Source organism: Nesoenas mayeri (assembly GCF_963082525.1).
Source record: "Nesoenas mayeri genome assembly, chromosome: 1".
NCBI lineage: Eukaryota > Metazoa > Chordata > Aves > Columbiformes > Columbidae > Nesoenas > Nesoenas mayeri.
In genome coordinates this window covers 106,680,442-106,707,700 of record NC_137541.1, presented here as the reverse complement: position 1 = coordinate 106,707,700, position 27,259 = coordinate 106,680,442, and the positions used below count along the sequence as shown (strand labels likewise).

At 40.3% G+C, this 27,259-nt stretch overlaps 1 protein-coding gene across 1 annotated transcript in view; it reads left to right on the top strand.

Moving 5' to 3' along the window:
* Positions 1–6,261: 6,261 nt before the first annotated feature.
* SCML2 (Scm polycomb group protein like 2) overlaps positions 6,262–27,259 on the top strand; it is a gene marked incomplete at both ends in the record, with an annotated part of 60,383 nt that continues 39,385 nt past the window's right edge. Inside the window, 4 exons of the mRNA XM_080344078.1 lie at positions 6,262–6,283; positions 14,774–14,842; positions 21,424–21,494; positions 26,236–26,470. Coding sequence (XP_080200204.1) covers positions 6,262–6,283; positions 14,774–14,842; positions 21,424–21,494; positions 26,236–26,470 — 397 coding nt within the window. The remainder of the gene's footprint in view (positions 6,284–14,773; positions 14,843–21,423; positions 21,495–26,235; positions 26,471–27,259) is intronic.

Below are 27,259 nucleotides of genomic sequence, written 5' to 3'. Positions count from 1 at the left end.
TGCTGTATTTACTCTATGCTAAAAGTATGCTCGGTGCCTCACAGAACAAATAGTTTGAGAGCTCTCTTCTGTGTCCAGGGAGACTGAGCTGAAGGCAGAGGAGATGTATCTGCGTGTAGAGAGAATTTCACACAGGTATGTAGCTCTTAGCTGGTGCTAATAATAAAAAATTGTTTGGGTTTTATTTTTTTGTACGTAATTTAATTAGTTTCCTTGATGAAAGAAATTTGGTTTAGGCATTTGAACAAAGCCAGGCTGAATAATGATGATGAATGTTTTCAGGAAGAGTATTCCAGGCTTGCAGGGGGAAGTGGAAAACAGCACAGAGGTTTCAGTGAGCTGCATTCACCACAATGTTTAAACAATTTGTTGAATTGTTGTGCTACTGTAAATAAATACTAGTAAACTAGTAAAGCTGGCAGTTTTACTTAAGATAGAAATGTAAGCGCTGCGAGCTGTAATTTTGATTTATTTGAATATAACATTAAAATAACCTTTCATGTGGGAAGACTGGCATTTTAAGAATATTTAAAGCTGTTAATGGCCAGTCAGCCGCTTTGCTGAACTGCTGACTTCACACATACCATTTCCTTTTTCAGGTTTTTACAGCCCCACATCTTCTGTCTTTTAAAGCAGGATGGAGGGGGGGAGAGAGAAGAGAAGCTGTTTTTCTTTTCCACTGGTAGCCATGGAGCAGCTCTAAACTTTAATTTTTAAAATTACTGTCAAATTAGTAACTGTTGGAATCTGCATGACATAAATTGTTTCTGTTGTGTGTTGATACAAGCTATGCTGTTTAATTTGGAGACCTCACTTTTCTGCTGTTCTCATTTATAGGTTTTTATTTCTTGTTTTGGGAATTTTTGGGACAAACCCTTGGTCTAAACCTTGTTAGTGTTGCTTTTTAAAAATACACATTGCCTTGATCTGTACTGAATAATACACTTAGTATGGTTTGAGAGTTTAGAGAGAGATTTTTGTGGTCCTTAAATGTATGGCTTGCTGTAATTACAGTTGCTCATATTCTAAAGCAGATCGTAAACTTACCTGGAGAGAGGGCAGAACATTTACAGGCAGTATTTTACTGCTGACAGCTTAAAAGTTTGTTTATGCTAATCACTTCATAAATAGTGAGCAGTACACTGTTGGTGACTTTCTGAGGCATTTTGCAAGTGCAGAAAATTTCTTCTTGATGTTAAGGCAAATGACATTACAAAATTATATTTGTGAAGCCCTAAGTACCCACTCTGTTCCTTTAACAACTTACTTAATATTCAGACTTAGTTGTTATAATAATACATATGGCTAGCTAATATTTGCTCTTTTGGAAGCCTGTAAATTTGACAAAAATCTATCTTTCCTAGCTCTGTTTTTATATGAAAACATGGAAGTTTAATTTTCTTTCCTTGAAACAATCTCACTTCCCCCTGCCCCCCACCAAATGTGGACTAAAAAGGGGTCCAGCTTGGATCAAAATTCTTGTCAGAACACCAAATGATTGTATATTTGTGTAAGTGAAAGAAGACCTGATCTTTAGGTTTTGTTTTGAAGTAGTATATGTGCAATGCTAAATAATACTGATTTTACGACTACAAGACTACAAAGCTTGTGTTACATTGTAGAATCTTCCGATACATTAATGCAAATGTAAAGTTTGTTTCTTTTAGCCTTTGAGATCCTAATTTTCTATAACAAATGCCACAGTATGCTCTAGAAGGTTTTTACTGATTCCATCTATTATAGAAATAAGCAAGTAGATGCTTTTGTGTCTTCAAGTATAGTAAATGAGTCTACATACTGGGTAACTTGCCAGAAAGTGAATTTTCAAGGGGACTTAGAAGTATTGGATGTTACAGAAATATTCCTTTTAAGACTTACTTTCTTTGCCTCTGTTCCGCCCTTCAAAGCCTTGTGAAAATGGTATGAAGTAGGGTATTTATTTATTGGATAGCAGATGAATAGGTGATAAGGTTTTTTTAAAAAAGTGTTCTAGTTTCATGAAGGAATGTGGTTCACTTTGAGGAAAAACCCCTGCTTGTTTGGGAAGCGAGTGTTGCCTGTAGGTACACGTTACCCAAATGTGGAGGCTGGAGTGGGAACCATGGCAGAGGGTGTACAGGTCCTTTTCTTGAAGGGCTCTCTGCAGTGTTTGTTTGCCATAACAAACGGCAAGAAGGCGTCGAAGAACATCAACAGGGTGTGTGGTCATACTGGTCAGCAGTTTTAAATGGTAACTCTGAGGTTTCTACGGCTCACAGCACACGAATGCTGGTAGCGTAAGCAAATGTAGGACTTGTGCAGGTGAAAGACTTGAGGGATTATTGCTTGCTTATGCTGAGCCTCTAAGTGGTTTTGCTGCTCAAACTGTGCATAATTCTTTCCCCCTCCTTGTGTATGGATGTTTGATCTGGAAGCATTTGTGGAAGCAAGTGAATGAAGAAGGAGAGGGGCAAGTATAACTCCCTGTTCAGAGAGAGCCTGAAAAGTGGCTGCTGGTATTTCAAGCTAAAGTTAAGAAGAACTGAATCAGTGCTTCAGAATGGCTGTTTTGCGAGATTCCTCTTCTGCACTGAGTTTCTGTATCACAGAATAGCCTCAGTCCCTATCCAGCAGGGGCTGCCTGCTGGTTACTGTCCCCTCCACCCTTGAGGATGGCAGTGGTGATGTCTTGAGTTACTGCAGTTACACCTGTGGTAGGGGCAGAAAGCTGACCAGCTCTAAAACTGGTGTTTCTGCCTTACCTCTGAGCCTGAGGTGCAGAGTCGTTGATACAAAAACCTTAATCTTTTTGGTGGGTACTAAGCTCACAATCTGGTAGTTGCTTCAGCTTCTTTTAAATGTTACATTTGTCTCCGTAGTTCTGTGCTGTGTATTTTCATGAGGGGACAGCTGTCAAGATAAACTTGCACTGGGAAGCCCTAAATATGCAGGATTTTTTTCAGGATGTTCGGCTTACTTGAGTGTCTGGCTTACAGTGAGAAGGATAATGGAGACATGCAGCAAGCAAAACAGGGAATTATTTTGACATTTTTCTGTAGAATACTAGCTGCTTTGTAATACAGCACTATGTGTCCTTTGAGTAATTCTTTCAAAATGAGAAGAACAAATTTAGACAGAAAAAATGTTTTCTGTCTTGTTTTCTGACACCTAGTATTATGTAGTAGCAACACAGAGGGGGCGAAGGCTTAGGCTTGTCTACTAATATACTGCTTTCTGACAAAGGGCTCGCACAGTGGGAGGTGGCTAGTAGCAGTGATTTGGGGATTAACAATAAAAACTTCAGTAGGGAATTAAAGGCAGATGAATGCTTTCCATCTGATTTTAAAAATAGTAACTGATGTAAGGGAACCTCATTGGTGAAAGTGTGGAACTTCGTTTACAGGATAAATTGAGATGTAAGTGACGTAAATAATACAGTTTGTGAGTGTGGAGATCCTCCACAGCTCTTTAAATTGAAGATACGTTGATGATGAATCCAATGTTATCCTGGGATTGATGGAGTATTTCCTCCCCCCACCCCCCCAATTTACAGCAGTTTCTCCTTGGTGTACGGAATGGGTTCTGTACTTCCATTCCTTAAATCAGAGGGCTTTGAGTGTTTTCTGTTACTATGCTTAGCTTGTTTTTGTTCCTTTGGTTTTCATTCTGCTGCTTTGTGCATCCTAATGCCATTACACTTCAGCCTTGCCATTGCATTTCTTTGTTTGCTCGTATATTCCTGACCTTGTTTTGTGTCATTTTCCCCCCCTTCTATTGATTAATTATAGATTAATCTATAGATTAATTTCTTAACCCCAGCTTTCTGTATGACTGCCTAGGCTTGCTTGCTGAGGGGCACACACAAGAGTGCCTTGAGCTCTGCCCTTTTCTATGTCATTTTGCCAAAACATCCCTGGAGGTTTCTCCCCTGTGTTTGATGGTGGTTTTCTTCTCTTCTGCGCCGGCTGTGCTGTGGCCCGAGTCAGGCTGGGGATGGCGAGTGCAATGTGAGAGGACTCTGTCTTGGTTAGCGAAGGACTAACTGCCTCGCTTGCAGTTCGCCGCTTAATTACACGAGGCGATGGAAAGCTGTTCCATGGTCTGCCCCTGCCAAAATGTAGCACTTTGTCTAAGACTGACCTGGCTCTGTTTTGGAGGTAGCTGGTTTTCGATTTACTATATTTCAGTAGCACGTAGTGGTTGTTAGACAGAGGCTTGGAAATACCATTCGTGAATGTTTTCTGTGACAAACAGCGCTATCTACAAGCTGATTTAATAGCGGCTCTAAACTGAATACTGTAGGTGTAACTGGCTTTTAAGTAGCATCTCTTCGGAACAGTAATGTATTGTATTCCTGCAGTTGTGTTTGTCCTGTTTCAAACAGTGCTTTCAGGACTTTCAGTTGTCTTATATTTTTAGCAGGCTGGTGGGCATGCTGTAAAATAGCCTATCTGGCACAACACAAGCTAATGAAAAGCTGGAATCCTTTTTATGTTCTGACAGACACTCCGGTTGTGCTAAACTTGATGACTATCACTGTGGGGTTGGAATCTTTATTACTTCACCAAGTGCAATCTGGTACTTGGAACAAAAAGATAAAAACCATGCACTGTTTTAAAGTAATCTGTAAAAACAGTTACTTTGACTCTGCATCACCTTTCGCGATTTATTACTTGCAGCGGAAAAGCTTTGAATTTTTGGGGGAGTCTACAAAAGTATCAGGTATTTCAAATTTATTTGATGGCTTAAAAGGATTTCTGTTCTTAATCCTGATTATCACTTATAGTATGAATGCTGTTGTGTAGCAAAACCTGCTTATTTTATGTTCGTATTCAGTTTTATTTATAACTGCTTTCAGGTCTCGAGAGTATTTTGTAATAACTGTCCAGCATGTTCACACACAGCACACACATAAACTAAATGAATTTATCAGTCATTGGCATTTTAAAAACCATATTTAATTAGTTTTAGCAAAGGGACTTGCACTGTATAAAGTTTTCATCATGCAATCCATCACCATGCCATGCAAGTTCATTGAAATTTCACTGAAATGTCATGGTTTCTGGAAAATACTTGACTATATGACACCTCTCTTGTATGTGTTATGCATGTGTAATTACTTTTTTTTAGCATGCGAGTATAAGTTTCAAGAAATTCCAAGTAAATACCTTGCTTTTCAACTATTATTCCTTTTATGTGACTCTAGAAAGGTTTATCTTCTACAAATTTTACATTTGGCAAAATTAATCTTGGAAAACGTTTAAACATATTCAAACTTAAAACAAAATCTTGAAATGTTGATAATGTCAACTTTAACCTTATGATAATTCCTTGAAAGGAAAAAATAGAATAAGATAGATAGTTCTGAAAATTGAATGTATTTTTACCCATTGTTACTTGAACAGTGAGAGGAAAAGAATAATAAACTTTCTGGCTTTGTTGCTTCGAGGCTAAAGAGCTTCAAATGAGTTTGACTTGAACTGAATACAGTCAAAGTTCCAAAAACTAGATGCTGCACTAGAAAATCACAGTAGCGCACACACACACAAAATAAGTTTGTTTCTGCTAACTTACAATAGCTTAACTGATTGGACCTTTCTAGTTTCTAACCCAACAAGAATACAGCTCACTGCCTTTATCTGCAGTTAGTGTTCCCCTAACAGGCCATCCCTGCTCTGTTACAAGTGGTAGCAGGCAGGGATATCAGTGGGCACTTGGGCCTTTGTGCAGATCTCTTACATCAGGGTTTTATTACCCCTTCCACTGTGGTTGTGAAAGACAGTGTGTGTTTTACCCAAAGGTGTTTAAATTGTGGATTTTTAAACTCTGTGCAAGTGAGGCATGAAAAGTGAGTGATGTGTAAGTGTTCCATTTTCCAGTAGTGTTTACTGGGGAGGAAAAAGAATAAAGCGTTTTTTGTATCTTTGTATTAGAAATCCACAGAAAATGCAAAATCATTGTGAAACAAACTGTCTATACTAACGAAATAAAAGCTTGGGTTCTTCTGTACCCTTGTTATTTCGATACAGCTATTGTTTACACACTGTTCTTCTACCAACAGCTTGTCAAACGTTTGCAACTTTAAACCAGCAAGATAATTGTACACCAATACAAAATAAGTCCTTTTTTCCAAAAAAAAGAAAACCCAATCCCCAACAACAACCTCCCCCCTAACTTGTTGTATTACTACTCCACAGGAAACTGTTGCGCTGAAAGGAAGAATTAACTGGTCTTTTAACTTCAGCCTTTTATTGTGAGAGGGAAGATCACAGAAGTGTTACCATGGGGAGAACAGCAGCTAAAGGTAAGGCCTGGTAGCTTTTATCCAAGACGAAAGAAAACAGGAAACTTGGTAAATTCTCTTTTCGAAGGTGATAGGTTATTACTTGACAATTACTGTACTGTTAGATTAAAGAGGAAAGGTTACAGTATGTGTTGAACACAGGCAAGTTAAACTTCACATTGTTTTAGAGTAAGTATGCTAAATTCGGTTTATCCTGGAGTTCTATACAAGTTCAATCAAAGCAGTTTTGTCCTGTGACAGCATTGAAGCCATTATACTACTCGAAAACTGAAGAACCTGTCTAAGTATAATATTAAATAAAATGTGCTGCTTTATTCTGTAACTGCACACAATTTAACAGGAGGGTAACTAAGTAGTACAAGGAATCAGATTTTACCACAACAAATGGCATTAGCAGCTGTCTTCCACAAGCTCTTGAAGATGAAATTCATCCACAAATGCAAAGTACAAAGGTGTGATTTCTGCTGTGTCACATCTGCAGAAGTTAATTGTCAGTAAAGGGCTAAAATAAAGAGTGAGACTTAAAAAGTAACAAGGGTGTTTGGGTTGGTGAAACAAAGAGAATGTAAAGAAAGATCCACTGTCTGAAACCGGGTTGCTGCTGCTTTTCAAAGCTGTCAGATGGGTAGTCTTCCCCCATAAAATGCTGCTAACACTTTTGTGCTTCTCTTGAGCTTTCTACCTTCAGCCCAAGCTGGTTTATGTGCTTGTGCACTCCCTTGGTAAATAATTCTTTTGCTTACAGATTTTCTGTAATGGCAGGAGTCATCCGTTTAATTGTTGCACCAAGAGTTTATGGAGGAAGTCTGTCCCCTTCTCTTGTATGTTTTCTTCATGGCTGTTGTCTAAACATGCTAAAAGAGACACCCTGTTCCGTGCAGATAAGAATCCCACTAGGGAAGCACAAAAAGAAAGGAAAGGAGACATTTCATACTCACTTTGTCTTGATATCCTAAACTGTGCTGAGGCTCAGTGAAGGGTAGCTAAAAGTTGCTGACAACCTTATGTAGTATGAAGTGAAGAAAGCTACTTCTTGAGCAATGTAAGTCTTGGGTTTGCCTTAGTAAACTTCATCTGAAGGTAACTGCATGGCATGGGAAGAGCAAATGTTTCTGTTACCCCAAGGTTTTTCACATCCATCAGGAAGAGACAAGAGATTTCTTTGAAAGAAGTCATCTCCTGATGTGTTTTGAATGTGTGACAGGGTTTGACGACTTTAAGGTGGCAAAGAAAGAGCTGCAGAAATTTCAAAAGCATGACTGGGAATTGCTTTATTCCCACATTGAAGGGCAAACAAACAGCAAGTCTTCTAAGATGGTACATTGCGCCTCCTTGTGTAGCGCACCATTCTGTGGTAAAAACTAATACTGTTGACAAAGGTGATACTTGCTCAGCATGCAGACAAAGCAGTCGTCTTGTTTGTTGAACATTTAACTCTTCCCAGAAAAAAAGTGTTGTGAATTTTTAAAGCATCTTGGAGGAGATGCTGCAGTTCAGCTTTGGAGTTTGCAAGAGTAACTGCACACTGGTCACTAGGATTATCTTTACCAGACCTTATATTCTAAAGGGGCGTTTTCTGATTGTCACATTTCTTTCTTGTCGCATTCACTAGCCAGTCAAGACAGCTTTGTCTGGTTTCTTCCTTGTCTCTAATTTCTTGAATGATAGATGTGGTTGCTTTTGCCTGTCTTCTGTTGAGTAATCTTATCAGCAGAAGAATTCTGTGGTTGCAGATAGGGTGGAAGTAATGTAAACATATGGAGTTTTGAATCAGTAAGCAGAAAGCACTAGGTTACATAATCTACTCTAATCTTGTTTTGTATCTCCTGCTTTAGTTTATGAAGTGTGCTGTAGAACACCTTAGTTGGTGAATGATAAAATATGCTACTTTTGTAATTTTTTTTATAGTGTGTTCTGACCTTGCTACGTAGGAGAAAACAATCTTTTACAGGGTGTTGAAAATAAGTATTTAGCCTACCTGTATAATAGGCTAAGTGGGTATATATATATTTGCATAGTGAATATATAAGCTCTCTATATACTTAAATGTATTACTATATTTTTAACACTTTTCTTTGAACATGATATCCTATTCTTTGTTGTTATTGTTTGAAGAGAGCTGAGTAGCATGTGACTAAGTCCACAGCAGCAGCAGCATTTTACTTTCATTCATCAATTTTGACAAAAAGATCTAAAACATATTGTGTTTTACAATGGAAAGTAAACTCAAACTTGTCTCTTTAAAAATGGACTTTATGAAGAGAGAATCCTAGATAATGAGTTAAACTTCTTTTTTTATTATTTGTCGCTGCAAGCTTCGTTACTCTACAATTAAGAAGTCTCTTTTGTCTCTAACATAAAAATAGAGTTTCCATTTTCAAGTTTGCTTTTCAGCTTTGAGGGAATTAGTCCTTGAACGTGGCTAGGTGAAGTAGATGAAAAGAAAAATATTCTTTGTATGTGCAGAAGTGTTTCCCTCTTTTCTAACCTTATTTTAGAGGTTTGTCCTCAGAGTTTGACCAAACTGAGGGTCATATGCTGAGGGAGTCATCATCCTCTGCCTGGTGATTTGACATAATAGTCTTCCATGTCTTGATTTTGTTTTCAGTGATCCTTGTAAAGTAAAATTACTATAACTTAGGGTATTGAAATGTCAAATGTAGATTGGTGCACATAAAAAAAACCCCAAATCAAAACAAAAACAACCCACACGTGGATTTCATGTTTATAAAATTGCATTTTAATCTTCTTTTCTTTAATGTTGCTTTTAAAAATAAACCATAAATTCTTATCTGCCCTGACTACTGCCATTGGAAGAGACAAACCAGACCAAGGCATCAATAGCAACTGTGAAGTATAGACTGAGAGAATTCTGAGGTGGTAGTAGATACAGGATATCTCATGTGAAAACAGGATAGTAGTTCTTACTGTTACAGTAGCTTTTTATCTCCTTAGACAAAACACTCCAGCTTTTAGCGATCTTCCCGACATTGAGAGCTAGAATGCATAAAAGCAAGGGGAGAAAACAATCTTTGTTTTATTCAGACTTTTTTTTTTTTGATGCTTCTGCATGTGCTGCTTGAGTTTTACTTGGGTGTTTTAAAGAACAGATTCCTTGTCATCAAAAACAAGTGACAGTAACGGTACTTTGAGTTTATTATGAATGAAGAAGCCTCCACCTCAAATGAAATAGGTATTTAAACTGCTATTGAGGAATCAATTTATTCTCATCAATGTCTTCATCTCTTCTTATTCTCATAGTTTTCTAATGGCTGATGATAAGAAAAATGTATTGGCGAGAGTGCTTCATTTCAGCATTCATATTTGCTGTAATATTTGTGAGACAGGCAGTAAACCTAACTGGTAAAGGAAGTAAGTAGTTTGGGTGGTGGTTCTCAGCAAGAACCCATCTGGTGTCCAGGCTGCAGTTTTTCACATTCCTTCACCTGTTCTTGGTATCTCTCATCATGAAAGGCTGTAATTTGGTTTGAAATCTGGCACTGTTGCATAGATGCTCTTTCATGACTTTGTCCTTTCAAGCTTTGAGTGTTCACAGGAAGCCATTATTTGTTCTCTTTTTCAGTAAGTCTCTTATGTGGGACTGCGTTGGATTTCCTTTTCAGAAATATGTGATTGGGAAGTTATCTACTCTGTAAGCCATCAGCATGATGTCTGTGACAGTGCCATGACTGTTTTTTGGAAAACCTGACTAACTGAGCTTGTAATGCACAACAAAGGCTCTGCTGGTGATTGTCACCGCTCAGTAGAAAACTAGCTGGATTCTGATAAATCCCAAAGAGTCTGGATGGAATATACTTTGATCTGTAGATGAGAGAAGGTGAATGTTATCCTTGCCATTGCTACTGGACTGGTTTTACCACTGTCCCCTTTCAGGTTCCCACTGGTAGTTGTCATGACATAGGATGTCCACTTGTGTAGGTTAAAGCCCTGCTCCTGAGGAAATACTGGGGTTACTCCTCTGTGGGCACCATCCAGAAGCATTTCAGCAGGGGTCTCTGAAGCTGACCTCCATAAGGATTTTTCTTTGGAACCTGTCAAATGCTTTCAGTGATGTAGGAAATGTTTCAAAGCAATTTTTTTCCAAAAGAATGAGTGTGTAAGTCAAGAAAGTAGGCTAAATAAAGGAGTAAACATTGCATTTTCTTTTCTTTCTAAAGGGTCTTGGGTACTTCTCTTGTCTGCTTTAGGAGAAAGAGGTGATGCATCTGCACATATTTTGAGCAAGTATGTAGCTGTATGTTTTGTGGGACTGTGGAGTCTGAGTTATTCTTGGAAGGTGTCTCAGCCTTGAGTGGACTAATAGGCTTTAGTGGCCATGCTAAACCTCACACAGGGCCTTTCCCCACCCTGCCCAGTCCAGGACCCCACGGACAGCAGGGACAGTCCAGAACAGCAGGGGCTGTCAGCCCCTGCCCTATTGAGGCCTCAGCAGGATCGGTCTCCAGCTCCCCACAGCTCTGCCCTGGCCATGGGCACCATGAGCCCAGGCTCACCATGGGCCCATGTCCCTGCCTGGCCTCAGCCCTAGTGGGGTTTCCAGGGCTGGGGCTGCTCCCAGTGCCTCCCTGGTTGCTCCTGGCTGGGGCAGTGTGATGGCCCAGGCTGGCGAGGTCCTGCTTGGCTGCCCCTGAGGGGTTCCTGGCCTGTGCTATGCCCTGGGTGAAGGAGGACCACATCCTACCCCACACAGAGCCAGGGGGATGGCTTATCCCCTCCTCACTGACCCACAGGGGAGTTTGGGATTGATGACAGAAGATTGTCATAATTCAGCTCTTGCTGTATATGTATGCTGGCTTTGTTAAAAACAAGTTTCTCTTTTAGTTAATTTGCCTGTCAGCTAAAGCTGTCATATTAGCTGCATTTTCCTGGAAAACCAGATACATGTTTTGGTAAACATAGCAATGGAATGCGAGGTTATTGATAAGCATCACAGTATGTCTGAGATTGGAAGGGACCTCAAAAGATCATCTAGTCCAGCCCCCTGCAGGAGCAGGAACGCCTAGGTGAGGTCACACAGGAACATGTCCAGGTGGGTTTTGAATATCTTCAGAGAAGGAGACTCCACAACCTCCCTGGACAGCCTGTTCCAGTGCTCTGGCACCCTCACTGAGAAGAAGTTTCTTCTCAAATTTAAGTGGAACCTCTTGTGTTCCAGCTTGATCCCATTACCCCTTGTCCTATCATTGTTTGCCACCGAGAAGAGCCTGGCTCCATCCTTGTGGCACTCACCCTTTATATATTTATAAGCATTAATAAGGTCACCCCTCAGTCTCCTCTTCTCCAAGCTAAAGAGACCCAGCTCCCTCAGCCTTTCTTCATAAGGGAGGTGCTCCACTCCCCTTAATCATCTTTGTTGCCCTACGCTGGACCTTCTCCAGCAGTTCCCTGTCCTTGAACTGAGGGGCCCAGAACTGGACACAATATTCCAGATGGGGTCTCACCAGGGCAGAGTAGAGGGGAAGGAGGACCTCTCTCGATCTACTAACCAACCTCCTTGTAATACACCCCATGATGCCATTGGCTTTCCTGGCCACAAGGGCACAGTGCTGGCTCATGGTCATCCTGTTGTCCACCAGGACCCCCAGGTCCCTTTCCCCTACACTGCTCTCTAATAGGTCATTCCCCATCCTATACTGGAACCTGGGGTTGTTCCTGCCCAGATGCAGGACTCTACACTTTCCCTTGTTAAATTTCATCAGGTTATTCCCCGCCCAACTCTCCATCCTGTCCAGGTCTCGCTGGATGGCAGCACAGCCTTCTGGCGTGTCAGCCACTCCTCCCAGCTTAGTGTCATCAGCAAACTTGCTGATAGTACACTCTATTCCCTCGTCTAAATCGTTAATGAATATATTGAATAATACTGGCCCCAGTACTGGCCCCTGAGGTACTCCACTAGATACTGGCCTCCAACTAGACTCTGCACCATTGACTACCACTCTCTGGCTTCTCTCCTTAAGCCAGTTTGCAACTCACCTCACTACTCTATTGTCTAGACCACACCTCCTCAACTTAGCTGTGAGGATGCTGTGGGAGACTGTGTCAAAGGCTTTGCTGAAGTCAAGGTAGACCACATCCACCGCTCTGCCATCATCCATCCACCTTGTTACATTCTCATAAAAGGCTATGAGGTTGGTCAAGCATGACTTACCCTTGGGAAAGCCATGCTGACTGCCCCTAATAACCCTCTTATCCTTGATATGCCTTGAGATGGCACCAAGGATAAGCTGTTTCATTACTTTCCCAGGGACAGAGGTGAGGCTGACTGGTCTATAATTACCCGGGTCTTCCTTCTTGCCATGTTTGAAGACTGGAGTGACATTTGCTTTTCTGCAATCCTCGGGCACCTCTCTCGTTTCCCAAGACTTGGCAAAGATGATGGAGAGCGGTCCAGCAATGACTTCAGCCAGCTCCCTCAGCACCCGTGGATGCATCCCATCTGGACCCATGGATTTATGGATGTCCAGACTACTTAATTGCTCCCTAACCCAGTCCTCATGGACTAAAGCAAACTCCTCCATTGACCTGGCTTCATGTAGGGTCTCAGGGGTACAGGGCTCCCCAGGACAGTCTCCGACAGAGTAGACAGAGACAAAGAAGGCATTCAGTAATTCTGCCTTCTCTGTATCTTCTGCCGCCAGGGCACCCACCCCATTCATCAGTGGGCCTACATTGCCTCTGGTATTAGATTTATCTGCTATGTATTTGAAAAAGTTCTTTTTGCTGTCCTTGACCCCTCTAATGCATGGATGGACATCTCGCAAGAGGGGCAATGAGAAACAGGTGACCACAAAACTGACCAGCGGAGTATAACATCCCATTCATGTGAATACTTCATATAAAAGTGGGAGATCATGAGGATCTTGTCCCCTTTTTCTTAATGGCTGACATTAGGAGAGGACCTTGCTAGTCGTCCCTGCGAACTGAGGCCTAGTGACAGACTAAATCCAGCTCTGGTTGGCTGCAGAGTCCAATCCAGGACTTCGGGTGCCGGCTCTGAAGTTGCTGGGACTTTCAAGATTGGTTTTGTATATTTTGTATTACTTTCTTTATTCTTGTTAGTAGCATTAGTAAAACATTGTTAATTTTTCCAACTCTCTTCTCTCTGTCCTTCTTTCCCTCCGGATCGCCTGTCCTGAGTGGGAAGGGGTGGGGGGGGGAGCTGAAGGAGGAAGTGGGGAGAGAGGAGGTTAACAATACATCTGCCACGGTTTTATTGTCACCCTGCAATCAAAACCTCGACAATATGGTGGTTCCTCAATAAATAAATAATGAAAGAAGTCATTGCTTATCAGTACTCTGTTTCAAGAAAGGCCTTTCTTAGAGAAAATATAGAAGAGAAACGCTATCAGGGCTTAATCTTTGCTGCAGAACAACTTGTATCTCAAGTGTTTCTGATCTACTCTGTTAGGAGTATTTTTATTTCAAATGTAAGCTGTTCAATATCTAAAGACTTAACTGCAAGTGGATACAGTAAGCAGCTACTAATACAGTCTTTTGGTACAAAGGAGCCATCCCTTCAGCAGTTTGGGCTAACTGGGATGGCCAGAGGCATGACCTGAGACACCTTCCCAGAGCAGCAGCCCCATTCCTTGTGTTGAGCCATTTGCAAGCCAAGGGAGTTATTTAGCCATGCAGAGATTGATAACATTTTAAAACTGAAAATGTGTTTGCATTTCATTTGCCAGCTGAGTGTCATATGTGAATTGTGCTTGAATTTCAGTCCGGTAGTGTCAAAAGCAAGTCACAAAACCAACACATTTTTTAAAGACCGAAAGGAGCAGGGGGAACTGACTCCTCCTGTCTTCTCTGTTCTAGCTTTCCAATACCCCTCTGTGTCTCATATACGCTGAAATCTAGCAAAAATTAAATGACAAACTCCTCTGTGTGTGTGTGGATAAAAATGGTTGAGAAGTTAGATTATTCTGGATGATTTTTTTTTTTTCCTAATAACTGAAATGTGCACCGAGATAGCTGCTTGCAGTTTCAGGATTCAAGAATTTGAATGTAGAATGAAATCTTTAACTCAGAAATATGCTTTTAAGCTGGTTTTCTTTTTTCTTGTTTCTCAATTCATAGTGGTCTAAACAAGATTTTAAAAGCTATCTGGTGATCTTGAGGATCTCAAATTGCATGTAGGTTGAGTAAAGCTGTTAAAAATTAGGGCAGAGTTGCTCTTTGTGGAGCTAATACTATATTTTCTATAATTAGATTTATTCTGGTAATTTTTTGTGAAGCAGTCAAAAGCTCTGCTTTTTCATGCTGTACTTCTCAATATATTTTGAAAGAAAATTAGTGCAATGATTAAATTTATAGTACAAATACCTTTTTTGGTTATGCTCTGAAATGAATAAAAGAAAGTCAATCTTTGGAAGAAGGCATTCTGTTCTATTTGAAAGCATGCTGTGTTATGCTGGGCATCGTTATGATGTGAATATTACATTTATTATGTAATGGAATCTTGTCTTTTAGATTCAAAGAATATTAAAAAAGAGAAAGATGGAAAGAATCAGCAGGCAAACAACCCGTCTTTAAAAAGTGGTAGGTATTGCAGATATCAGGTTATTAGTTAAGGTACCCTAAAAGCGTGTATTCAGATTGTACTGTCTCCTGAAGTGTTTTTACAATCTCTTTGGCTGTTACTGCTGGGTAGTTAAAAACATACAATTGCTTTTGTGTAACTCTGTTGAGAAAGTATGTTTTGGCATAGGAAATGATGGTTGAAACTGCTTGACTGGAGCCTGATAGTTTTAAGAGCTAAAACAGGTACTCTTTGTATAAATAATCAAAGACACTGTGTAAACGTGTGGTTTTTGTGTTTTGTTTTGTTTTGTTTTAGATCATTTACTGATTTGTGTGTTCTTCTGATCATGTTTTATATTTCCCACTTTCATACGTTTTCTGCCCCGGTTGTCTTCTGTTCCCTTAATTTGTTCGCTGTTGCTTAATAAAGGCTTTTCAGTTTTATAGCCTGAGATTTTAGTATTGCTAATGGGATTAAATTGCCTGGGATTCTAATTTTACTTAATCTGTTTTCAAAGAATGTTTGTGTTTATAATAAACCGCGGAAACTACACGCTTGCCAGAAATGATCAAGCTTCTTATCAAACCTCTCCTGTCTAGTAGGCAGCCTCTTACTATCCTCAACAGTTGCCACAGGGCAGCATATACATGGGTTTTCTAGCAATTTAGCCTTTGTGAGGTGCAGCGAGAGGGCAGCAGCATCCTTATATACACTTAGTATGTTCAGGTTGCTTGAATTTGGGGCAGTAAGAAATGTCATGAATACTATTGACTCAAGTAGAAAATCTCAGGAGTCCTTAGTTAATTTTTGATAAGATATCCCTAGGTTACTTAAACTCTTGGTCTGCTTACATTTCTGTGCCCTCTGACTCCTAACAGATGGTCTGGTTCAGAGCTTTGCTTGGCTATCAGTGGAGATGTTCCTTACAAGTAGTGTAGTCACTGAGCGAACATGCTGAGATACTATTAATAACATGTTAATTGGGTAGTTGAGGTGATGATGACTTTGCATACAGGATACGATACTGTTACCACCAGCCATACTACAGCCTTCTGCTGTTATATTTGCCCAATTTAATTATTCAATTTCTTGGGATCCTAGCAGTCATCTTTCTTATTCTTCCCTGTTCCTCTGAGACAGGAGAGGAAGTGTATTTGTGTCTTATTTTCTCTCTTCTGCAGTGTAAGAGGAGCTCCAGTCAAACTGGCCTCAGCATGTCTGTGTTTTAAAATCATGTTGTCTGACAAGACAGACGGAGCCCCATAAGACACCCCCTACCAGCAAAGTGCTTCTCATATGTAGATAAGATAACCATATTTCATGACTCACTGGAGAATGTCTCTGCCTCCTTCTGCAGTAGAGAGCAAAGTGTTGAAGAAGCTTTGTGAAGAAGCAGTGCTAAACAGGCAAGCCTCATTCTGTCATCTGTGTTCTTCCACTTGGGACTATGCTGTTGATCTGCTGTCTGAGCACTGAATTTACTCACGAAATCCAGACTCAGCTCTGCTAAACACCTAGAGAGGAGTGCCTTGCTCAAAATCATGCAAAATCTCTGATTTTCTATGGATGAGATGATAATTTTTATTCTGTGTTGTTGCTTGTTAGTAGCAAGGAAGAAGAGAGAACCTCCTGGTGCCAGATGAAGAAAGATACCTTATGATGCTTTGGGCTAACATCCAGGAAATCTCCAGAGTTTTCAGGGGGATGTGTGATAGGAAAAGTTGAAGAGGGGAGATAACAGAGGTGTGAGAGAAGCAGGTGAATAAATAAAGTAGGTGGGGAAAGACAGGAGGAGGAGAAAATTCTAATTGAATTATTACAACATACGGAAGGAGGTACAAGTTATAAACGAGGATATGAAATATGTTACACTTAAACTACTATGTTTGCAAGAGTATGTAAACCAAAACTAAAAAGAAATATCATCTTTGATGAAGAGAGGTGGTGGGATGAAGACTAGAAATGATGAATCTGTGTCAGAAGTCTCAAATGTCTGCCAAGGGAACCTGGTGATGAGATGAGAAGACATTAGTTGCTCTGTCTGCTTAAACAGTGTTTAGACTGTGGTGATACCGTATTAAACTAGCCTAAATAAACCAGAACCTTAAACTCTACCTATATACAGGCAACACTTAAATCATAGTTTTAATCTTCCATTTAAATTTTGTAACATTTTGACTTAAACTAGACTGAAGCATTATGTACAGTAGAAGACAGGGAGCACTTCAGCAAACTGGGTGTTCACATATTGGTGGGAGCAGATGGGACATCTCCAAGGGTGCTGAGGTAGTTGACTGATGTCACCGTGAGACTTCTCTCACATTTTGGAGAGATCACAGTGATTGGGGAAGTTTCATAATGGCTGGAAAAGAACAAACAGTATGCTCAGTGTCAAGAAGGACAAGAAGGGAGCACCTGGGGAGTTACAGGCTGGCCTGCCTGACCTTGGTCTTCAGGAAGACTGTGGAGAAAATCCTCCTGGAAGCCATTTCCAAGTGAGTAAAGGACAACGATGTGGTTAGTAACATATGAGATGGGTTTCCCAAGTGTGAACCATGCGTGACTGATTGCCTTTTGTGATATCTGATTCTGTAAACCAGGGGAGAACAGTGGATGTTGTCTGTCTCGACGTTAGTAAGGCTTTCTGTACAGTTTCTGTAATGTCCTTTCAACAAAAATGGTGAGATGTGGTTTGAGTAGGTGGTTGGAAAGTTGACTGGACTGCCAGACACAAAGGTTTTTGACCAGCAGCACAAAGTTCCCCCTGGCAGCTGGTGGCTAGTGGCATTTCTCAGAGGTCACTGCTAGTCCTGATGCTGTTTTATGCCTTACTGACAGACAGGGGTCATGACTGAACACACTGTCAGCTGGTTTGTGGGCAACGTCTAACTGGGAGGAGTAGCTGGTAGGCTGGAAGACAGGGCTGCTCTTCAGATAGACCTCCCATGCTAGAGGAACAGGCTGACAGAAAGCCTGTAAGACACAAAAGTGAATGGGGGGTCCCGCAGCCAGGCAGAGGGGAGCCCTGGTGCAGGCCAGGGGGGAGCTGGCTGCCTGGGAAGCGATTTGGCAGGAAAGGCCCCTGTGGGGTCAGGCAGCGAGCTGAGCGTGGGCCAGCAGTGTGCTCTTGTGGTGAAAGACGTCAACTGCACACTGCAGGCAGAGGGCTGAGAGAAGGGATTTGCAGCTTTTGGGTATTTGTGAGACTGTATCTGGAGTACTGTGTTCAGTTCAGAGCTCCCCAGTGCAAGGAGGACGCTGCTATACTGGAACGAGCTGGCTTGCAGTCCACTAAAAAAAATTAAGGAGCTGGAGTGCAAGATGTAAGCAGAAAACTGGTATTCAAACAAGAAAAATGTTTCTTCAGCCAAAAGAAGAGAAAGCTTATGGAAGATCATCTTGCTGTCTTCAATTACTTGACAGGTGGCTGTAGAGGGGACAGAGTCCTCTCACAGGTGTGGTGGAAGGATGAGAAGCAACATACTGTCTGGATCACAAGAAATTCCTGCTTGATGGAAGGAAAAAAGTCTTCACATTGAGGGTGATGGAACCCTAGAGGAGCAGGAGGCTCAGCTAGAGGCCTCCTGAAGGACCCTTTTAGATTGAGTTACTTTGTGATTGACAGGCTTGACAAGAAGATATAAGGTATTGATACAGCACTGGAGAGAACATCCAAGGGTTGTTGACCCATGGGTTATTGCCACTAATGCAAGCAGCTATGGCATAAACTTCTTTCTTCCATTTTTCCATTAGTCAGGCTGCTTGCCCATGCTGGTTGTCTTGGATCACTGTTTTAGAGTCTCGCTCCTGTGTTGATTACAAACTGTTGAGTTTTTTTACAGAAGGTCCTAGTTACCATCCGGTGTGGCTTGCTTTTTTTGTTTGTTTGTTTCTTGTTTCCATTATATGCTGGTTTGTTCTTCAGTGTAACAAAAAACAACCTTTCTCTCTCTAGTTTTCACTTTGCTGGTGGGTTATGAAGTTGTGCTTGTTGCATAATGGATTTTTCTTAATCTGTTTAATTCAGCCTGCAGGTTTGAGTGGGAAGAGAAATGCATGTTAAATCATTTAGTGTGAGGTAGTTTTCTTAAGGATTTCTTTTTCTCAGAAGTTGCACGTTTTCAGGGGCTTTAGAATTAGAAATACATATAAAACAACTGCTTCTTTACCTGTGCACACTGAGAATACAGAGAAGCTTTTAGTGTAGAGATTTTTTTCAATGTGGTTATCTTCCTGACATGCATCTTACATCTTGCAAACATACATTCATCTTCTATTTCTATGACTGCAGTAATTAAGTGATAATTAGTACCGTCTCTGAGAGCGTAGCTTCAATTTAATACAGCGTATCTTCACAGGTGGAGAGGTTCTAATTTAAACTTCAGGTCATTTCTGCTTGATGAAAGATGTTTTGATAGCCAGGATTTAAAGCAAAGAGCCAGGTAATATTTTCCTCTTGGCTTGTGTTATCTTACGTGTCTTTCTAGTGAATGTTCCCTGGAAAAAAACAAACGAAAACTGTTTGTTTCCCTGTGTACTTTTGGGTCACGCCACCAGATTTACAGTGCTATTATAACAATTGAGATAATTTGGTAAGTGCTGGTATATGGAGATAATTTTTTCAGAGGAGGTGAACAGGGACTTTTTCCAGTGGAAGGTGCTGTCTCTGAAGTGTCTACATTTACACAGTCCTTAACACAGCGAGGCTCTGATTCACAGTTACAGCTTTTACATCATGTTAGATCTGAGAAAGCTGGGATGTAGCTAACATTTTCTTTTTGCTAGGTTTAATTTTATTGAATGTGGTACTTTAAAGTTTATTAATGTAAATTCTGATTAAAAGGTTGTGGGGTTGTTTGTTTGTTTTTTGGTTTTTGGGGGTTTTTTTTGGTAAATCAAAAGTCACCCTGAAGTGGCTACTTTATTATTAGACTCAAAAAAGAATTCTTATAGGATGAAACTTTGCTAGCAGTTCATAATATTGAATGTTTGCAGCCTCCTTGGCCTGTCAATGAACAGAGTAACAAATCTGGAGGCTACTTCCTGAAGAAAGCTTTGAAGAGCCATTTCCTGAGCATGCCTTCCTGAAATACAAATATCTAACATATGCTTAAGTTAATGTACCCTGCCTTTTGTGAGTAATACAAAATCGATGTAACTGTTTGAATGTGTGAATAAAATTTTCATTCCAAAATAGGCGGGCTTCCAAGATGATGTATGGAAATGTCTTTGTTACCAGACTACATACAATCTAAACCATCAAATTAACATCTTGTGGGATTTTACTGACTTGTTACGTAGCTGACAGCTGCACAAGGGACAAATCACACAGACCCTTTTGAGTTTGTCATGCCAAAGAAACAGGATCTCCGCAGCCCAGGGGCCAGTTCTTTTATGAGAACTGTATGTTTTCAACAAAATTCTCTGCTGATGCAGGCAGACTCCAGGTTGGAGCCACTTCATGTCCTTCAGAGAAGCGGTGTGCGAGTGCTGGAAGATGCTGCCGCTTTCTGGTTGTTTCTTTGCTTCTCCTCTCTCCTGAAAATTTCAGAGATGTGTTTAACTGTGCTCAGTGGCATTTTTGGAAGAATTACTGATAAATCCGGTGCAGTGTCTGTTGCTGCCATGGATTTTGCTATAGGCCATGTGAGCGGCTGTTGCTGAGCCGCTTGGTGGCATCACTGCATCATTTTGGGGTTCATTGGTGATTTGTTCTTCAGCAACATCAGAACAATGCCAGCTGACCAAACAAGAAAAATAAGCAAAAGATCTCACTCTAGAAAATTTAGAAACAAAAACATCAGCTGTGCCATTGTGCCTCTTGTGCTTTATGTTAATTTAAGTAATGCTTGCTTATATCTTCAATGTTGGTACTTCATACTGTTCCATTCATGGAAAACCTGATAACACTGATTAAATCAAATGCAGAATACACTCACTCATGCATATAAACAATGCCAAAGTTAACACTGGAAAAAATACCACCATGCTGTTGCTGAACATTGCCATAATATTTACCCTACAAAGATAAGACTTTGTCAGCCTTCAGATTAAAAGAGGTGAAGATGCAGTTGGAAGGCTGTGCCAATTCTTTTGCTTTCTAGTGGAGGGATAGTGTTCTCAACATACATTTTAACAGAATCTACGTGTCTGTGTTTTTCAACATACACCATCTCAGTACTCCTGTGAAACTGTCATATCGGTCCTGCTGTTAAGAGAACTGAGATACAGAAAGGCTAATGTGATTTATGCAAGGACGGTTGGGAGGTCCTTTAGCGGAGAATTGAATGTAGAGTTCCTGACTTGTATCTTTTTATGTGGAGCACAAAAAAAAACCCAACAATTTTGGGGAGGTTTATGTTGATTTTATATATTGTGTGATTGCCCCTATAAATCAATGGTACTCTCAAAGCTGCTTGGAGGATTTTGTGTTTTTCGAAGGTGGAGTTTTTATATTAGAGTAATTGTGTTCTTGAACAAAAAAAATTCTATAAGATAGTTGTTTTTTTTTTTTTTTCTGTTCCTCTCTTTTCCCAACCCCCCTTTTAAATTCCCTTTAAAAACTGCCCTTTTTTTTTTTTAATCTTATGTCTTCCAGAACAGTTTAATTGGGATGATTATCTGAAAGAGACTGAATCAGTAGCTGCCCCCCTACATTGTTTCAGACAGGTATGCCAGATACTATTTTGCAAGTGTGTGTGTATGTATACATGTTACAGTGTGATCCTAGAGCAACTTTTATGTTTAGATTGCTTGCAAACTTCCGATTTGACTTCTTCTGATCTCTAGTTATCAGTAGCTTACAGTTTTGACAGATTGTAGCTACTGAAGATTTTCATTCCTGGTTTTCACCTCAAGCCAAACTTTGAGGGTTTAATTTAAATGTAGCTTTGATTCTGTTTTCCTTAAAAAAAAAAAAAAAAAAAAGACTAGTTAATGAAAACAGTCCTATCAGAGTTGAAAAATATTTTCTACTTTTCTCAGTAATATTAGAGTGGTTTTAGTGAGAATTAAAATTTGCCTAATCGTCAGAGGAGCTTTTCTCCTGTCCCTTTTCTGAAAGAGTTTTTTCAGTTCTGGCTAGCTACAAGATGTATGTGTGTGTCAGTAGTAGAGTTTATTCACCACTTCTTTTCTGGATCGCTCAGATTTGTTTAATTTTGTCTCTTTTTGAGCAGGGTGCTTTTTACTAAGGAATAACAGACATTGAAGTTAAAAACAAAACCAAAGAAAAAAATCAAAGGCAATATGTGGGAATACAAAGGAAATACTGGATTTATAATTAAGGGTGTTTAATGTACTATTTTATATTTTGCATTGTACTCTTCAAGTTTCATTCCCTCACACCTTATGGTTTGGTATTTGTTTGCAGATGCAGTTTAAATCTACCATCTTGTGTGAGCTAATGACCATATTCTGTAGAGAGAGCCGAGGCCAGTATTTTCCCATGTTGAGGAGTATCTTAGCTGTGTAAAGTTACATAGGATGAGTTTTGGTCAGTATGCCTTCACCGTGTTAGGAAGACACATGCTGAAAGAATTGGATAGTTCAGGCTGATAGAACTGTAATAGCATTGCATGTCTAGTTTAGTGGATTTGACATGTTCAGAAAAGTATTTTCTAGGGTTTGTGGCAGTGCTCTAAATGATACTGATCTCCAGTGGGGACCAAAGAAAAAGAAACACATACGGAATAGTCTTGAGGAAGAAAGGAACTGTCACTCAGTGAATCTGAAGCAGTTGCAGGAATGGAGAACAGGGAGAGAGAAATACAAGTGGTAGCGTTTCCTTGTACTTGCTCATAAATCTCAGCTTGCTCCTTGGAGATGAGGCTAAAGGACAAAGAGCCCGTCACATGCTGCTTTCCATGAGAGATGGCCAAGAACAGCAGTGCCCCTGGCTCTCTTTGGATGGAGCTTCAAAAATTAATTCTGCAGTATTTTTCCATAGTGCATACTAGCGCAAAGCAGACATCCCAAACTCTACGTGAGTAGAGGCAGAGGGCAATACCATATCCCTTGCTCAGTCTGAGGTTAGTGACGTATTCAAAAACCATAGACCACCATGACCATCCTGAGAGATGTAGCTACTGCAGGAAACTCCTTAGAAGCCTTTCCTCGTGCCTTTCTTGCATCTTCCTCTGCCATACGAATGCTCAAGGAGAGCAAACTGAACAACAGGGTAACACCTTAAATAAAGGCGCTTAAGTGACAAGTGTTGACTGAGATAGATGAATCCAAGTGACCTGGATTGCCTAAGGAGTGTGTGAGTTGGAAAGAAGAGCTTCAATTTCTGTGCACAGCAAATTTCAAAACTATTTGCATATGCAGACTTTCAGTTTTTCTAAGAGTTGACCTCTTAAGTATTATAGAAAGTGATACGCAATGTCAATTTGTGCAGAGCTAGCTCCACTCACCATGTGTTTGGAGATTTTGGAAACTAAACTGCCTGAGCTTTGTGTAGGACTAATTTGACTTTTATTGGGTTACACATGAATTGTATGTGTCGTTATTACTCTGTGTAATTCAAAGAAATACACTGCTCTAGCCAGCCAGCAAACAAAATAGCAGAGAGAAGTTTAATTTGACAGTTATATCTAGAATTTGTGACTTGTGGGAATTCTACGAAGTTTAAATTTTGTAGTAATTAAAAATGACCTGGGGAGCAATAAATTAAAGCCTCTACCGTAAATTAAGATACAGGCACAAACAGATAATGGCAATTGATTAAAGTATTTATCTTAATTTAGAAGGTGTTTTATCCATTTCTCTAAGTTGCTTTTAATTACTACTTAAAATTACGATGCATTTCACATCCCTTTCTCTCACCCTGGAACTTTTTTCCAGGCAGTTGAAAATTTTAAATAAAAAAACTCAGCCCCTTGTGGTTTGAACAGAGTTTAAAAGGCTGTTACTGAGTTGGGTTTGTTATTTTGCTGCAAGTAAGGACTGGCACGGAGGAGTTACTTTTTAGTAGAACGCCTTGAATTGTTGGTATTTAAACAAGCTCACCTTTTCTACAAACAAATAAACAAACTCCCCAACTTCTCAATTTCAGTTGCCTTTCATGGCTGTAGAAAATAACAGCTTGACAAGCAGTACCCTGAAATTGAATTGCCCTTTAATATGCTCAGGCTCCTCTTTTAGATAGCCTGCTGTCTGGATGCAGCACTGGCAGATGCTAATCTCAGCATTCACTGAATATTGCTCCCCTCTTGTTTTATTTAGGCCTGGGCTCCTCCAGGACACCTACTGTCGATCTAAGGTGTGTTGCAAATAATGCACCTGTGCATCATAGCAAGTAGAGCAAGATGTATTTTAAAAGTTTTAATGTTGTGGAGGCAAAGTACCATTAGCACTTGTTGCAGTAGCAGATTTCTTCAGCCTTTCCCTTTGTACCCAGACAGAGAAGTGCTCCCTGACCTGGTCAGGCAGGCAGAAGGGACGTAAGAATCTTGTGAGCGTGAAAGCTTGTGGTTTTGGTTGTTCTACCTGCCTCCTGTATTAGGAATCATATTGCACTGGTGAGGCTGCATCTTGAGCCCTGTGTTCAGTTTTGGGCCCCTCGCTAAAGGAAAGACATTGTGGTCCTCGAGAGAGCTCAGAGAAGGGCAATGAAGCTGGTGAGGGGTCTGGAGCACAAGTCTGATGAGGAGCAGCTGAGGGAACTGGGGCTGTTCAGCCTGGAGAAAAGGAGGCTGAGGAGAGACCTGATCGCTCTCTGCAACTACCTGAACGGAGGCTGTAGCATGGAGGGGGTTGGTCTCTTCTCCCAAGTAGCAAGTGATAGGATGAGAGGAAATGGCATCAAGTTGTGCCAGGGGAGGTTTAGATTGGATATGAAGAAAAACTTCTTCACAGAAAAGGTTGTCAGGCACTGGAACAGGCTGCCCAGGGAAGTGGCGGAGTCGCAATCCCTGGAGGTGTTCAAATGGCACGTACATGAGGTTCTTAGGGACATAGTTTAGTGCTAGAGTTAGGTTATGGTTGGACTCCTGACAGTCTCTTCCAACCAAAATGATTCTATGTATGGGTTAGCTACTGGCTTTAAAAGTTTTGGGAAAGACTGCCTACAGTTCTCTGCATCTGTGTTTGAGAGCAGCTTTGTACTGGAAGAGTTGCAGAAAAGGGCTTCCAGGGTGACAGGAGAATAGTCGGGCTCTCCTAGGAGAAACTTCAGTGTTTGGCTTATTCATCTTGTTGAAAGAGTACCGAGAAAGGGATGAGCTGCCCTCTGTAAATACAATGTAGAATTTATTCTTACTTGCAAAGTGCAAAAAGAACTTAGGTTAAATGATACTATTGCCAGAAATTTCCATGAGAAAATTTAGGCTGGAAATAAGGAGACATTTAAACAGAATAGTAAGATTCTGGAATAATATTTCTGCATGACTAGGTGAGGCATTCAGTCCCATTTAGTGTGAGTACAGAGTTTGAACATCATTAGATGATGTTATTGCCTACAGTACTACATTTGGCAAGTAATCAAACTGTGATCCAGTTGATCTCTCCCAGTAGCATGTTGGTACATGAGTAAAAAATATTCTCCTTCTCTCTTGTTCATCTTTACCGTCTGACAGAAAATTTGGATCAAAGACCAAGTTGCATTTGGCACATTTATTTTCCTTGTGCCAGTGTATTTTTTTAAAAAAATCTGATGTCTGCTAATGAAATTGGCATTTCATTGTATGTGTATGAATATATTGAGTTCTCTATGAATAAGCACAACCTGCAATTCCTGTCTTAGCACAGAAATTTTATGTTACTTTAGGACTGTCCATTTTCTTTCTGTAAAATGCAGTTAACACTAGTTCATTTTTCTGTCTTCTTTCTTGGTATTGTAAGCATTTTTTAATCCAGAAACTCTTTCTTGCCTTGACCGTTTGTAGTGCTTAGTGCAGTAGGATCCAAATTTTATTTGAATTTCCAAGACACCATTATAATGTGAATAACTGTTTCTTGAAATTAAAAGCTAAGAAATCTTGTGGGTTTTGTGTTTGTTGTGTTGTTTTGTTTTGTTTGTTTGTTTTGGGTTTTGGTTTTTTTGTGTTTTTTTTAGTTGAATGTCATGTTTCTTGATGCCCTTGTTTTCACTTCAAGTATTAATCACTCCTCCCCCATTGTTATGTTCATGTTTTCATCATGGTTCCCTTGTTACCCTTCTTAGCAGTGCTTGTCTTTTAGGAAAGCAGCTATGTTTATGCAGTAGAAACACGAAGTATCTGAAATTGTAACTGTTGGGAGGTTTTCCAATCTCCTTTTCTCACTCTGCTAAACACTCGAAGTTCAAAGACTTCTTTATATTTACCAGTTATATGATATATTTGGATGAATGAAAGCTGTATACCCAACTGGCTGGTAAATTTAGCAATACTAAAAACAATGAGAAAAAGTCTTTTACCTTTTATTGTAGTCTAGAATTCCACCTACAAATGATTTCAAAGTTGGTATGAAACTGGAAGCCCGTGATCCTCGCAATGTTACCTCAGTTTGTATAGCTACAGTAATTGGAATTACTGGTGCCAGGCTAAGGCTGCGGCTGGATGGAAGTGACAACAAAAATGATTTTTGGAGGCTTGTGGATTCCTCGGACATACAGCCCATCGGGACCTGCGAAAAGAAAGGGGGCATGCTCCAGCCTCCACTTGGTAAGAAACAAAGCTTCTAAGCTAATATGCATGTTGTGTTGCTTTCATGAAATTGATTTTACCTTTTTATCTTGGCAAATTCAATGGTACTAACATTTCACCAAACCATTCTTTAGTTGAAAAAGAGGTAAGCAAACTAATTCAGGCTAAGTGAATTTTGGCTTTTTCTTCTTTTTGGATTATTTTGACATAAGAATGAGCAGAATAATTAGTGTGAGTTCTGTTATTTTCTTTAAATAGTCCCTTAATATTAAATGGGAGTGTCTAACTGCTTTCTTAATGATAAGCTCCACTGCCATGTGCCAGTTCTACAAATGTTCCCTCATACACACCCGGTCTTATGAGTGTGTATGGACACAACATTCTATTTCTTGATGCTGTGCACACCCCTTTTAGTAGACCTTTATAACAACCAGGGAAGGCTGACTCACCTTTTTCCCCTTCGGTAAACCAGAGCAAACCACTAGAAGGCGCTCGCTGTTTACCAGCCTGTGCAATGCTCCACTGGGCTGCCCGAGGTTCATCAGTTCTGCACGGTCTGGATGTCTTCTCGAACACTGGGCACACTGCTTGTGCTCTGGGAAAGGCAGCATAGGGTGGGTGAAGGTCGGTATTGCAGCATTCTGCTCTGAAGTAGGAAAAATAGCGCTCCGGAGTTTTAGCAAACCTCTAGCTTATCTTGCATGTGGTTCTCGTCTTCTCAAATCAACACACGGGGGACATCTGATCAGTTTGTCATGACTGATTTGTGAGCATGACGAATGCTTGTGAAAAAGGTGTAGTTTTCCT